General features: G+C 37.0%; 1 protein-coding gene across 1 annotated transcript; it reads left to right on the top strand.

The window, feature by feature from the left end:
• Window positions 1–11,302: 11,302 nt before the first annotated feature.
• LOC122062395 lies at window positions 11,303–14,350 on the top strand. The gene is made up of 2 exons (XM_042626010.1): window positions 11,303–11,593; window positions 13,493–14,350. The coding sequence occupies exons 1-2, from the start codon at window positions 11,398–11,400 to the stop codon at window positions 14,185–14,187; spliced, it is 891 nt and encodes a 296-aa protein (XP_042481944.1). The 5' UTR covers window positions 11,303–11,397; the 3' UTR covers window positions 14,188–14,350.
• Window positions 14,351–16,889: the final 2,539 nt, after the last annotated feature.

Below are 16,889 nucleotides of genomic sequence, written 5' to 3'. Positions count from 1 at the left end.
CAAAGTCTATGTCAAAACTTCTCTCTGTTGTATAAGATTGGGTTTGAGAACTAGTTTTCGGGTCATATTTTGTATTCACTCACCTAATTCATTCAATTTTCACATTTAAGTCCTGAGTAGCTGAGTTAGCTATGTTATGTTATATTCTTACATTGGCACGACCCATTGATTTACTACTTGATTGTGAGCCTTAAGTATATTCTATCCCAATTCCCAACCCTAAAATCCAAATTTTTTTTATTTTTTATTTTTTTTGTTTGGTGGAACCTAAAATCCAAATGTGACCGTTGGGTATATTGGTAGGTTCAATGAAGCTAGAAACGTTGTATGTCCAACCGGTCAACCCTAGCTATCTTCCCTTTTATTTTAACAAGTTGAGAAGGGTAGGAGAGATAATTTACAAGGGAGAGGTTCTAGGAACAAGAGGCAAAGACGACCGCACCAATTGGGTGGAACAATTTTGTATATAGGAGGGTAGTAAGGTCATTTCATATGAGGAGAGAGAGAGGTTGCTTATACATGGGACAACGTTTTCTGTTAGAGATCAAACCCTACGTTCCCGACCTTTGTTTCTGGCTCTCCCCTCCCTTGGGTGGAACAGTTTTGTATATAGGAGAGTAGTAAAGTCATTTCATACGAGGAGAGAGAGAGAGGTTGCTTATACATGGGACAATGTTTTCTGTTAGAGACCAAACCCTACGTTCCCGACCTCTATTTCTGGCTCTCACCTCTAATAGAAAATAAATACGGAACGATTCATGAAGATCGATAAGCATGCACGACAAACACTACAAAAACACATTTTAGGTATACCTGAATCCATGGTTGAAGAATAAGAACTCTTCAATGTCTTCTTGTATGCTCCTCATACAACACGATCAATGTTGGTCTGGTCTACCCTCTTTCCCTTTTGTTTTTTGTCGTTAGCCTCACTTAATGGGTCAGTGATAACTATATATAGGGGTGAGGGTAGGGACCAACCCTGCAATAAAATTAAGGTTTCCTCCCCATTAAGGAAATAATACCTTAGGTCCATACATAGTAATAAATATTTCATACCATTAAGGTGTGCTAATAGAATCCAATATCTCCATAGAGATCACTTACCAATAATATTGGATTCTTTCTGTTTACTCCATCTGTAGTCAACACCACTAAATCGATTTTGGAAACAAATCTTTGACTATACTAGCCCACCTAATAGGAAATCTTACAATCTCCCACTTGGGCAGCATATGTCACAAGTTTTAGATTTTAAAATTTATTTAAAACAACTCTCCGATTTAGATAAACTGAATGTGACCACAAACAAAACAGTGTCGAATGGAATGCATTTTAAACCAAATGCCTTGGTCCAAATGAGAATTACAAACACCCAACCGTATTGATCATCACATCTAAAGCGATATGAGATCACACACGTCAAAGTGCTCATAACATCACCGACTTGGGCTGAACAGTATGAAAGTGTGGTATAGAAATAACATGCAATAGTGATCATCATGTCTATTTCTAAATTGGTCATGGCTTGAAAACCAAATGAGCCATATGAGACAGATACCGAAGGTCTCATTAACTACAAGCGTCTCTCAAATGCTCAAGCTTCAATCAAAGAAGCTCATTGGGACTGGGTTCGGATGTCCCACAACACTAGCACTAGACCTCAATCAAACGAGGCTTTGCTAGCGACTGGATGTGTGTGTATTGACTGGAACCTCAGATATCGAATGAGGTAAATACACCACATATAACCTCAATTTTCTATAGGAGGCAAATAAATAAGTGTATACACATAAACAAATGCCCATAATAAAATACATGTATATTCTCGAGAACAATAATGATGTTTCATAAATATAATAATGCTGAACTCAGATGCAAGTGGATATATGAGCAAAGCTCCCACTAATAAAATACATCAAAAGAACTAACAAGTCTCATATTAGTGATATGCTCTTGAAAGATTTTTGGAGTCAAGCCCTTAGTAAGAGGATTTCTAATCATGTTTTCTGTAGCAATCTGTTCCATTGTAATCTGTGACTCTTGAACTTTCTCTTTGACTAAAAATTACTTAATGTCAATGTGTTTAGAGTTTAAAGTACCTTTATAGTTATGAGAGAAACGAAACGCAACGGAGTTGTCACAGAACATCCTCAATGGTTTAGATATAGAGTCAACAATTTGTAATAATGTAGTTCTACAGAAATTTATGATTCATGAGTTTACTCTCACTGATCTTTAGATAGACCTATTCGATTCCTCCAATTTTCATAAAGAACCTTAGCTTGAACATAATTAACAACCACTGGCTTAGGAGGCTCATCAATTAAGATTAAAATTTATTATCATAATGGCCAGAGAAATATTAAAGGATTAGTTCCATTCCTTAAAATTGGTAACCATTCAAATTTTTTTAACAGAAAATAGCTGAGAAGTCAAAGCTGACAAACATAATCATACATATTTACCAAAATATACAATATGTAAGAACAGAAGGCATATTAAATTTTCCAACAATATAATTAAATCTGACTAATTGGGCTATTAATCAGATTTATCCCAGTATTGTTTTCAATAACTGTAGGAAAACAGAAAACTGGGGAAAGATTGACGTCATCGAGGTCACACCTGTGGTGGCAAGGTCGCCCAATACGTAGTAGAATCTTTCACATGCAAGGCGAGACACTCGAAACAACACCACTTTGAAGATTCCGTCACCTGTGGTGGCAAGACAAGAACCTCTAAAGCTATGAAGCCCAAATGTCACCCTCACACTATCAAGCGAAACCGACCAAATGAAGACTCACCTGTGGTGGCAAGAGCACGTCATTCGTCATATGGTCTCCTCGACTGCAACCCATCCTGAATAGTCAATAGTAATTTCACAATCTCAGTAACTAGCCCACTAAGTGGAAGCGTAATCACTGAAATTATAAAAATCTATAGACTTGGATTGCTACCAAATGCCCGTGGGTTTAGATTTTAGATGCAAACAATAAGATAAACTATTTCAATATTTAATTAATAAAATATTCAACATAAGCCCACAAAAACAACCTATTATAAACCCTAATAGTCAATATGATAACATCATAATTTAACAGTTATCAAAGTGAATACATTCTTAGTATGACAGTTTTGTACTTCTAGCCATTACCATAAATAAATAAAAATCTAAATATGACATTTTCTATAATGATAACATACTAAATATGAAAGTTCATAACATTTATTCATGATAACAAAAAACACATGAAATATGTTACTTTATCCATAATTCGTTAGATATACGAAGTTGTATGTAAGTATAAACTTTCAACCCAAATGACTTTAATATCTAATACAAACATTAGTCCATAAACTTTAAAGTCAATCATAATAAAGCCCCATAATTTCTTCAAGTCAAAAGAAAATTAGCTAATAGGGCACATGAACCAAATAACTTATAGGCTAAAAACAACAATAAATCTTTAATAAATAAAGGTAATGTTGGCTTAGATCCATAGTAAGTATAAACAACTTCATAGACTTTATACCAATAAGTCACTAGAACTTCAATGAGTTCATTTAAATCATTCAAATATAATATATCTGTTTTATCTCGATGAATTTTCAATAAAATTGAACTTTATCACAAGTACAAATATGACATATAAATTTGAAGAAATATTACTTAAACAATGCACTTGTGATATTTTGAATCATAAATGGGTGTCAAAACTCATAATTATGTGTCTCGTGACGAAATCTGATGTCACGGATGATAAATATAACATCGAAGAAATATCAAAATATCCCAGATTGACTTAAAATTTATGAAACGACAAGTGTAGTATACATAATAAAACATGTATGATACATCTATCACCCTCAATAGGATAATAATTTATTCCCCCACTAATATAAGAGAGTATGACTAGATGACCTAATAAAAGAACCATTTATAAGAGTCAATATCAGTTCATATTAGAACTAGATCTAACTGTTGGCTTGAATAAACAAGGCCAAAATAGTCAACAGTATAAACAGATTTCAGAAGTCATTTCAATAAATCAAAATTAAACAATTTCTGATTCCATTTGCATAAATTGTTTATGGTCTATACAATTATTAGACTCAAAAACTCGATTTCATTGAAATAATGCTGAAAATAGTTAATAAACCATCAACATGTAGAAGCAACGTTGGATGATCTTGTGTCATAACATCTCAAATATGAGTATAGGTATCATCATTAATATTAATCTTTAAGATTCCAACTCTACCCACAAAAATCTTCACAAAAATCGATTTAAATAGACCACATCAATAAGAAAGCTTAACTTGGTGAGATTCATGTGCATTCACTGTAATGACTATATCACTCAAGAGTTATAGCTGAAACTGTATCCTTATCCTTTAAGACAGAAATATACTGGTCCTCTCATTTTCTTGTATTAACTGTGAAAAGAACAATAACTTTTGAGATCCCCTTACCTTTGGGATCAGAATCCTTAGGTTACTGTCATTTTCTTTAACTTTGGTGACATCATCTTTAGGCAAATGTCATCTACTATGCTGCCCTAGGGAAAATCATGAAAGAACAAGATACGTCACTTTGGTGGAATCTACATCACCCTTTCATGGTTCCCTAGAAATGCGTTTTGCAGCTAAACATGTGCGAAAGCTTACACCCAATTTAACTCCAATATATTTATTCATCATAGAATGTTCCAAATATGACATGCAAACATGAAATGCCATCAATTTTCTGCCTATGTCATTCATAAATGACTTTTTAATATCATAGTAATGATAAACCAATGCAAAAAACATGCATAAATAGAAATACAATTCTGAAGTCATTATAGAATAAAGACAAAACACTATAGCTGTTCCAAAACAGTTATTGAACACAAAATATAGGTCTCATTTTTCTTGTTTTAAATTCAACCCAGTATATTGAACATACATCCACTGGTCGAATCATAAACAACATTTCAGAATATATAATTACATCCTCCCACTCGTTTGACCAGTTAAGTAATTATCTACAACATCCCAAGTACATGATAAAGTGGCATTATGCTGACCAATAGTATTTTATTTTCACATGACATTGGGGCTCTCAATATAATTGATTTAAATATGAAAAACTTCATTGGACATTATTTGAAGACTGTCCATTACCAAAAAAACTCATTTATTTCAATGCATTTCCATTAAAATTACCTTTATCATAAATAGACTATAGACCAGATGTCACAGACAATATAGTATTGAAGAACCCATCAAAATAACCGAGGTTGGTTCAAGAAAATCACAAAACAACAAGTTTATGCCATATAAATAAATCATTAAATAGACAATATTTGATTTATCTATCAACTATAGTAGGACAAAATTTTATCTTACAAAATATAACGGGATTATAGATTTTGTAATCTCAGGTGTGACAGTATTCAATCCTCTCAAGTGGCACAATAAATACCTATCATAAGAGTCAATAAACCATTTCATTTTGAATTAGATCAAAACTGGTTCGAATCAAGACAATACCTTAGTGATGACTGTTTAAAGACTTTAGTATGAACCATAAATTTAAACGGAATGGGATTTTTAAACATAAGAGAGCCCACTTTACAAATCCCATTTGATACATATATATATATATATATATATATTCCAATAGATCATGCCCATGGGTCTAAGCCCATAACAGTTTAAATGAAACAAAAAACCCTTTTTTTTTATGAAATAAATAAGCCACAACCCATTACTTTAAAGGATTTAAAAAAATGGGAATTGATAGAACCAAGTCTGGGTCTATCGTCACCCACGACCAGACTCCTTTTTTTTTTTTTTTAAAAAATTTATCTATTAATACAACTCTTACCGTTGTACTCTAGTTAAATTGGTGACAAGGCTTTGTCCTTACAATCTTACCTCTTATGAAGTCATCACAAAACAACAATTTCTTAAAGCCCCCTTTCCTTTTTTTTTTTTAGTCAACTTGACATAATACTTTCTTCGTCCCAAAGTAATACAATACTCTCTTTTGGAGATAGCTTCCGTATCACGAATCCGTTTGTGTTAACTTGATTTCTAATCTAATTTGGTTCACCTATTGACTGATTCACTGGATTGGGTTTGATTTAGCCGGTTTGAATTGTGTTGGTTCAATCCATCCCATTTGAGATAATGCCTATGAGCTTTTAAACCCATTACACTTAAACAAATCTGGACATGGGCTTGGCCCATTAAGTTTCTAAATATAAAATATAAAACTAAGTCAAACCATATGGATCCAACCCAAGTCCAATAAAACCCAATTATTGTGACTTAAAAGCTTAAGGGTAATGAAGTAAAATCACTTGGTTCAATTCTTTGAACCATAATAATAAGTTGAACTGTACTTTTTTTTTTTTAAATTTAACTTTGCAAGTTTTGTCCTTTAGTAATAATATATAATATATTACTTTTCTCGTTTCTTCAAAACAAAACGACTCGAGGAGAATAAATTGATTTTTATTACTAGTGGTATAGCCGATCGATTTTTCATGAACGAGACTCTGATACCATTGATAGAAAATAAATCCGGAACGATTCATGAAGATCGATAAGCATGCATGACAAACACTACAAAAACACATTTTAGGCATACCTGAATCCATGGCTGAAGAATAAGAACTCCTCAATGTCTTCTTGTATGCTCCTCGTACAACACGATCAATGTTGGTCTGGTCTATCCTCTTTCCCTTTTGTTTTTTGTCGTTAGCCTCAATTAATGGGTCAGTGATAACTATATATAGGGGTGAGGGTAGGGACCAACCCTGCAATAAAATTAGGGTTTCCTCCCTATTAAGGAAACAATACCTTAGGTCCACACATAGTAATAAATATTTCATACCATTAAGGTGTGCTAATAGAATCCAATATCTCCATAGAGATCACTTACCAATAATATTGGATTTTTTCTGCTTACTCCATCTGTAGTCAACACCACTAAACCGGTTTTGGAAACAAATCTTTAACTATGCTAGCCCACCTAATAGAAAATCTTACAACCTCTCCTCTCCTCTCCTCTTCCAAAATTTATCCTTTCAAGGGAAATGATATGATGTTTCTTGCGAGCATAAAAAACACTCCCCAGCAGGAAATACTCTCCTTTTATATATATGGAAAAACCTTATTGTAACCAAGGCTGGTAATTTAATGTCAAAAAACCTTGTAACTAAGGCCAGCAGATGGGAAAACCTTCATCTTATTTACGATGAAACTGTAATTTAATGATTTTAATTATAAGGGAAAATCTTGTTGTAACTAACTTTGATGACCAAAAAAAAAAAAATCGCAATCTATGTCTTTTCCCTTTCAATATAACACACTTTTTAAATATTCAAATTAAGGTAAATCTTGTCATTTCACATAAATACAACATTAAACCATACAACTAATCCAATATGGATATGACCCGACCTATACCAATATGGATTAGCTAATACAGCCAATCCGATACTAATTACTTAAACGTTGCTCCATATAATGCGTCAAAATCTTTTACGGTGAGTCGGTGAGGTGCAGTGAGCATCCAACGGCTGGGTGCATGGTCAGGCCATCCCAGCCGTTGGATGCTCACTGCTCCTCACTGCTTGTTGTAGACGATTTCGACTCCCATATAATAGCACTCAGTACAAACTCATTATGCTTAGCCCTAAATCCCTACCTAGGGCTGTCATTTATTTATTTATTTTAAACAAAACACAAATTTATCAAAGGAAATCTAAAGAAGAGAACTGCCTTCTTAGAAAAGCTCAGTTTATAAGGTGTAAAAATCGTTTGCGGCTGCTGCATCAGTGCAGTGAGCAACAGGTGGCTGAAAGCCCCTTGAGTTCGTGCCTAGATGCTCACCGCTTACTACAGAGGATCTAAACTTACAACAACATCAAATCCTAAACACAAACACGTAATATCTTCTACAATACTCCTTCTAGCCCAATCAAAGGGCACCCATCAATTTGGTCAGTTTGATTTAGTTCGCATTGGTCTGGTTCTAATCCGACCAGTGCCATGGGGCCTAGGACCAGCACCAACTGATCATATGATCAGTCCCATGTCTTAGGACCAAAACCCATGCATAATCGGTGAGGACGTCGGTTCTTCTTTTTTAAATGGTCCTGGTTGAACCAAGCTCGACATATATGAGGGACTATGAGCCCTTGGACAATAATCTATAAAATTTAAGGCCCATAGACTCAATGGCCCATTATAACATGGGTATGTCCAATGGATCTAATTGGTAATGCGGTTTAATAATTCATAACCGGTTATTTTTGGCTCAGTGCTGGTTCTTAAAAAAATTATATATAGACCGGATCAGACCAATTGGGTTTAATGGTTTTGGCCCCCCAGTGACAACCCTACCTTAGGTGTGTCAATTAGGGGTGTCAATTCGTGGCCCGACCCGACTAAACCGATCGGGACCGACCGTTTATAGACCGGCCTGGCCCGGACCGTTTATTAAATGAGTCGGGCTTGAGCCCGGCCCGTTTATAAATGGTCGGTCTCGGTTTTGCTACTTGGACCGTCAGGCACCCGACCGAGACCGACCAAATAACGCCCGACCGAGTCCGGCCTATTGTGCACTGACTTGGCTCGACCCTTTAATGATTGTAGAATACCTATTTTACCCCCCAAATTAAAGAATAAAAACTAAAAAGTAAAGACATGTTCACATTTTAAATAATGGTTATATTTGGTATCATTTATTGATTTATTTTCATTTTTTTGGGCTTGTATGAGTGGGTCGGAATATAAGAGCACATTTTAAAGAGGGCCCGTTTAAAAACCGGTTAAAGCCCATTTAACATTAAACATGTCCGTAGCCCGGTTAAGGCCTGACTAAAGCCCGATTAAGGTAACCCGATTATAGCCCGAGGCCGACCAATCGAATATAAAGTGTACCATGCCCTCAATAACTAAGCCCGATTAGTTAAATGGGCGGACACGGTGTAGCCTTTGAAAGTCTTCAAACCCGATTAAGCCCGATCGAAATCGGACCGGCCCGACCGGTTGACACCCCTAGTGTCAATCATTCAGGTCAAGTCGGATCTCGGTTGGGCCTAGCTGGGCCTGAGGAGCCTATAGCATTGGATTGTGACCTACCTATTTAAGGAAAGAGTGGATCTTGTATCAGGCTTTAACTAGGCTTCTCCTAATCGGGCTATAATCAGGCCTTAAACAGGATAATGTACCAATAAAGCCTTAAACGGGTCTTAAATGATTTTTCACTGTCTTAGATTTAAGATACTTTAATATATTTTATTAAATCATCAATAATTTAGAAAATATATTACACTTAATTACATTCAATAATTAATTAAAATATCAATATATATATATATATATCATAGTCTATTAAAAAAAAAAAAAAAAAAAAAATATATATATATATATATATATAAATGGTAGGGCTAAAGTGTCAGGTCGAGTCGTGCTTGTAAATTGGCCAGGTTGGTGGGGCACCCACCGGGTTTACCCCTTGCGCTATGTACTAAATGGGTCGGACTTGAGCCCAACATGTTTAATAATCAGAGTAGGTCAGACCGGTCTTTAAACAATTAGCCCAGTCAGTCAAGGCGGTGCGGGCTTGGGATTGAAGCATTAGCTACCTTTGCCACCTATGGCTTTGGTGTTTACCAAAAAAAAAAAAAAAAAAATTAAATAAAAGGCCTGGGAATTGTTACCTGGTCAAGTGGTCACTGCCTCGGTAGGGGACCAACCAGGGAGACGCACAAGAATCCAACCAAGGGGTAGGATGGTCTTTTTTGCCAGCCCTGTGTCTAGATGTAGGGATGTTTAACCCGGTAGCATTCTTTGCCCCAAAAAATAATCAAGGAAAAAGAAGCCTAGGAGGCAGCGGGGCCTCTACACCCCGATATAGGGAGGGGCGAATCGCCACCATGAAAAATAGAAATCCCGCTACTATTAATGCTTATGCGTGTGCTTCCTTGGTCCTTGTGTTGATGCAGGGGCCACGCTGCCTTTAGGTAGGGGTGTTAAAACCTAGCTCCATTTGATGAAACTAATCGAAATCAATATGAGTTTATTGGATCATGTTTCATGTTGAGCTTTTGGGAGATTGAAACCGAATTGGACTACATTAAAACCAATAATACATTGAACCAAACTTAAAAACTAGACCAAAGCCAATATAACCTGATAGAAACCGATACCGACCTAGAATATATTTACTTAGTAAATTGAGACCAAACCGATGGTAAACTGATAAAAAACCAAAATCATACCAAAACCGATGCATCTTATTGAGGTTCATGTTTGAAACCTAACCAAAACTGGTCCAAATTAATCTATTGACTCACCTACTTATGGGAAGAGTTTACATCTTTTATAGTGAGCGGTGAGGTGCGGTGAGCTTCGGACGATTGAGAGCATTTGGGCATATGCCCCAAGGGACTCATTGCACCAATGCAGCGACTGCAGTTGATTTTCACAAGTTTCGGAAACTCTCTCTCAATCAACTTAGATCCTGTGCACATGTATATCTTACATGCCAACACCTGTCCCTTATGTTTCCACAAATACCCTTCCTTACCTATTTAATAGTAATTAAAATTTTTAATGGCAATACGTGAAACATGTGTTTGACATAGGGGTGTCAATTCCTAAACCGAACCGGTAAAATCGATCAGACCAAACCGATAACAACACGGACCAAATCGAACTGAAGCCTTATTGGTTCGGTTCGGTTTGGAGTATTGCAACCCCAAAACCAAACCGAACGGCATCAGAAACCGGATGAACCTGAAACCAAACCGAAACCGGCTTAAAACCCAGACCGAAACTGAAACCAAACCGGTAAGAAACCGAAACACTCCAAAATTCATTAAAAAAAAATCAAAATTTGCATAGTTTTGTATACATTTGTATGGAAATTCGAATCCAAACTGGATCAACAACCAAAACCAACCTGGTTACAAATTGATTTAAGAAACTGAAGACAAACCGAAACCAAACTGCACCGAAACCGAAACCGAAACCAGAATTTCCTTATTGGTTCGATTTTGGTTTCAACTTTTTCATACCGAAACCGACTCAACCCGGACCAAAACCGAGCCAGACCGACCGATTGACACCCCTAGTTTGACACCTAAAACGTACGTGCAGGGCTCACAACTTAAAGAGAAATCTCTGAGGCTTTAACGAAACCACCGAGGAAAACAATAACACAAAGAGGGTAAAATTGGAAGCATAAATTACGAAACTGTATATCGTGTCCGCGAACTGACCCCATAGGGTTGCGGAGGGGGGGACAAAATAAGCAGAGAGAGAGAGAGAGAGGACGAAGAATTACCTGAAATTGCAACAAATCAGGTGAAGAAAGAAACGCAGAGAGACATGGCAACGAGTGGCAGGGACGCCCGACGACGAAAAATCGTGGACAGGGGATCTGATCGCCTCGCTCTCATCAGTGGTAGAATCCAAAATTTATCATCATCACCATTAGAACCACATCATTCCACCACAGTATCATCACCGGATTTCTCTTTCGATAATCTGAAACAACAATCCCGTCGTTCAACTTTAAGCACTGGTATCTTTTTCTCCCTCCCCCTCTTTCCTCCCCCCTTGAAGAATTTAAAGAATCTATAGAGTACTTTGTTTTCCATTCCCTTTGCTTTGCTTTACGAATGTTTGAAATCTGTTCTGTTCGTGTGCATTTCCTCTTGTTCTGTTGATTGAAAATTTTTTGATATCGAATGGATGTTAAATCTTAGATTTCCATGAGGTTTGCATTGTTGTGATGTTAGATATGTGTTCGAACTGAGGGAAGAGATCTATTGAAGATAAAGAAATTAAACAACAGGTTTAAATGGATGCAATCTTATTGAAACTTTTCAATGTCATGCCACCATCATATGGCTCATGAAATCAGTTGATACAATTGCTGGATTCTTGACAATGTACAGGAGGAAATGGTGAGGCCAAGCAATTAGGATTTTGATTTTAGGGTTTTTTTTTCCTTTCACTTGTTCATAAAATTCTTTACGAAAGCTAAATGGGAGGGGGAGCAGGAAAAGAGAATTATAGGATATTCAGGTTAGGGAAATGAAATGAATAGGGAGAGAGCTTGGAAATATTAGGGAATAACAGGGGAGGATATAAGATATTGATGGAAGTACTAAATGGGGAATTATTGAAGTTACAGAAGAGAAGAAAGGAAAAGAAGAAAAAATTGAGCCTTGGTCTGGTCTGGTCTGGTCTGTCAAGCCTTCTGTTACAATGAGTCTGCGATATCAATTTCTGTGCCCAAAAACATGCAAGCCTTGGGACTAAATATAAATTCACAAGGCGTGTGAGAGAGAGCATTGGTGTGGGAGCAACAGCATGAGGGCACCAAATTGAAATCTAATGTAAATTTGGGAATGGCCCTTGAGTTTATCTTTGCATACACATGCGTGTATGTGTATTTGAAATTTAAGTTTTATAAAGTTAAAGGGATGAATTCACGCAGTATAGATTTTCGCGTTAGAGGTGTCCAAGGAAATTAAAAAATTTTCAAATGCATTCCCAACCCATTCTCTGTAAGTTTCTCTCCCAGGCACTTGAATTCAAGGACCGTAAGTACTTTAACTAGCATAATGTGATTTCAATGATCGTGAACAAAGATTACCTTGGTGGAATAATTAGGTCACTAAGGATTATACAATTGAGTGGTAAAAACTTGGGAGACTGGTATATCATCTCTTAGGTTTCTTGAAAACCTCCAAATGGAGGAGAAAATATCATAATGTTAGCAAAGCTAAACCATCAAACATCATCACACCTAACCCCTCCCCAACCCCCTCCCACTCCCCCACCCCACCCCACCCCACCCCCACAAAAAGAAAAAAGAAGTCTTATGAGAACCTGAGCCTGGAAACCCATTTCTGTATCCTTTGATTGGCCCATGATGCGCACATCAAATTCTTAAATATTAATAGGAAAGGTTGCATCTTTTGTGTGTTACTTGAAACGTGAAATACTTATTTTGCTAAAAATGTTCATGAAATATTGTTTCCTGGCACTAACATTGACTGCATGGGATATTTGCTTTTTCCAACTTACAAATTATAATTTCCAGTAAAGAGAGGTTTGAAATTTTATGATTTTAGGCATTTTACCACTTAATTCGTTTTGTCATTAACTTTTGTTCTTGTCATCAACATTATGGACCTGTACTAAGTAATGGCATTAATAACTAAAAATGATGTCCACTGAGAACCTATAACTAGCGAATCTTCAAATCCGGGAACAGCAGTAATGATGTCACGTCAGCACTACCAAAGCAAGTATAACTTTTTTTTCAGTAATAGGAATTTTCAAACTTAAATGTTGTTAGTCAATGTATTTACAAGATGTGTCCATTGTTATGGTTGATTGTTAGTGCATCATTGTCTTCAATACATATCGTATATACCACAGTCACTCATTGGTCCTTGCGGTATTGCAGTCCCTTTTCATGGTGAAGAAGATGCATCTGGCACTGACTCACCAAAATATGAGATCAGAAATGAATCTGCTAGCCATGCTGCCATTGGCACAATAAGCAAAATGGATCCTCAGCTGCTGAAATGTGAGACTAGTCCTGATTACCAAAGAACTGTTCCTCTGGACATCGACGGCAAAGCACCAGCATCTATAACCTTGTCGTCATCAAAGGCTCAGAATTTGTCCACTTCTAAGGTCGATGCTGAACCACCACGTAGTGAACCCCAGAGACTTCACTCCAGAATTTTCACTGCTAGCCGAATTAGTTCCTCCATCTCTGCTTCTGAAAGAATCCGTCTTCATTGTTCGATCGGCATAGCCCTTATTGTTGTTCTATCACATCTCAGGTTTCCTTTAATTGGAAGTAACTTTGTAAGGAGCACCATACTGTCTAAGCCAGTTTATCTTATCTTATTGACCGATGTTACGCTTGTGCTTGGACGGCTGCTATTTGAGGAAAAAGGACATTCTGGCAAGGTTCAAGAAGCAGCAACACAAGAACCTTCTGAGGATGGGTATGATTGGGCAGATGGGCTGGGTAAGGCCTTAGAGATGGGGTTGCTTTTGCACAGGGTAATTGGTGCCGCATTTTTGGATTGCAGTGTTTATTTGGTAATTGTTGTCTGTGGTCTCTCTGTGGTACAACGTTGGTTGTAATATTAACACCTTGAGATTCTCTATTTTATTTGTTTTCCTTTCTCCACCCCTCCTTGGAGGTGTCAGGGATGTGTGGAGCCAGGAGAGGAGATCAGGATCCAACTGCTTCCTGTATCATTGAACGCAGAATTTATAGTTTATTTACACAGTTTCCTTTTATAAATACAGTGGTGTGATTGTGGAAATTTAATGTGATCGTTCTTTAATAATTAGACTTTTCCTATCTGATATCATATTTGGCTTCTGGGACTAGGCTTGGGGCTTGAGTTGCGTGTAGATTATTGTCTTTGGTATGCAATCTCGAAATCGATTCTAGGTCGAGAATGCATTCTGAAACTCAGTTCTCTTTTTTTTTTCGCTTTCAGAACAGATTTGAATCCTACCAAGAGTGTTGTATGTTGACTACTGAAAAGGGGGGGGGGGGGGGTTTTTTTGGTTAGTAAGTATTTTTTTCCCCCCTGTAATTCTTGTCAGAGGCTCAGAACGGATTCGAAACCTAGGGTCCGTTTGATAACGTTTCAAGAAATGCGTTTCAGCCGTTTCTATTTCCAGAAACAGCAGAAACGGAGTAAAAAGCGTTTGATAAAATTGTTTCGTTTCACTTATTTTCAGAAATAGAAATAGAAATTTTTACTTATTTATGGTTCAAGAAACGACCCAGGCGAAATAAGTTGAACTTGTTTCGCCGTTTCTGGAAACGACTTGTGGCCATTTTTTCACTGGTTACTATCGACTTCTAAAAACATGACTTATCAAACACCTTCAATTCCGTTTCTGTTTCTAGAAACGGAAATTTATGTTTCTGCCGCTTCTTGAAACAGAAACGATAGAAACGTTATCAAACGGGCCCCTAGAATCCATGCCAACTACTCCAACTGGTGAACAAGGTGAAGTCTTTCCGTTCACCATAGGCAAGACCATTGATCAATTCCCATTTTCACCTGCTGATGGTTTGGCACCTTTTCGACTTGCATGGAATGGCGGACTGGATTCAAATGCCACAGATTTGCACGAAACAGAAGACCAAATAATCAATTTTTCCATAAAAAATACTACTCTCCATTGGCCATGGCCCATGCACAGTCCTCATGTATCATTTCTAATAACTCAAAATGATTTCAAAATATAGTAAAGTGAAAATTACATGAATATCTACTTTTGAGTTGGTACCCACTTAAAATTTTAGTTAACCAAAATACCTAAAATCTGGTTTAGGTTTACAAAACTACCTATCCAAAATAAAGTTTGGGTACAAAACTACCTACTCAAAATCAGGTTTGGATTTACAAAACTACAAACACAAAGTTTCAGCAACGAAAATGTCACGCCCCATTTACATAGAACCGGACCGGTGATTGGATTTCCTTCGGGTAACCCAAACCACCAGGATCATCTGATACAGTAACCACAGTACAACAAGCCACAAGTGATCAATAGAATATAATAATATGAAACAACGGAAGTCTTGTCGTAAATGATTAACTGTAATTCCCTATATACTCTTGATACCCAAATTGTTATACATAATATTTACATGTGGGCTCGCAGGCATGATATTTACACAAGAAATAATAATTTAAATATCGAGAGCACAAAAAGGGAAATATACCAAAAGAATAAAAAAGAGTACAGTCAATAGAATCTGTCACTGCTGCCCTGCAACACAACTCTCACATGGGCAGCCGACCCCGTGCTCGAATTCTTCAGGAGCTCACCAATCCCCCACTGGGATTTCGTCAGTGGGACCCAGTACAGGTCCCTCTATAGAATATTTTAAAAAATCATCTAAAAAGGTGTGTACACGAGGGGTGAGCTCACTAGCTTAGTAAATAAAAAGAAAGACGCACACAAGCAAATGCAAAGCAAATGATACTATATGCGTGAGATTCATTTTAATCTTATTCCACCTAAACAATCATTCTAGGTTATGGGTAATGTGCTTCTCACAACCACAGTGCACGTATGACCCGGGTTCGAGACACATTCTCCATCCCACGATATGCCCATAGGGTTGTTGGGGAAGGCCCACAGTGAGCACTCAGAAAAGTAAATCGTGGCCGAACCACAATAGAAATTAAAAACAGTACGATTGACCCTCTGAATATATCACTAAGATTTTCAATTGTCCTAATGATTAGCTAGGCGTACTTCTAACCACCACGGCGGTCCGCAACCGACGCTTCCCCCTAGTGATAACCCAACATGTAAACCCCTGTTGGGAAGGGTCGTAGCACGAGGGAATATAAAATCCTAACCACATGCTCCTACATGAGATAATACAACTGCATAGTTCTTCTGTGTCCCATTCCACGGTGAACCAATGCATTTATTTTTAAGCCGACTACGACATTTAATCTAGAAATCCCACACATGTTCGGCAAGCCGACATCATAAACATCACATGATAAATCCATTCTCAAGATTTCAACATATAACAATGCATATAGAATTTAAGATTCTAATGCATCACTCATTCATCAATCATATGCATGAGCATAGCAATCGGTATGTCAATATAGTCCATAAATGCGAAGGATACCAAAAACACTCCAAAAATTAAGAATAAAAAAGTCTTCTCCCCACTTACTTATTCTTGTAGAAGAATCAGCACTCGCGGTACAGGTAAGATCCAGAGTGAGAAGATGAGTTTCTCAAAACCTAGCACAGACAAAGGGTTTAAAAATGCGTCCCAATCGAAATTA

This window comes from Macadamia integrifolia, unplaced genomic scaffold, assembly GCF_013358625.1.
Source record: "Macadamia integrifolia cultivar HAES 741 unplaced genomic scaffold, SCU_Mint_v3 scaffold1019, whole genome shotgun sequence".
Lineage (NCBI taxonomy): Eukaryota > Viridiplantae > Streptophyta > Magnoliopsida > Proteales > Proteaceae > Macadamia > Macadamia integrifolia.
This window is presented reverse-complemented; position numbering and strand designations above follow the sequence as displayed.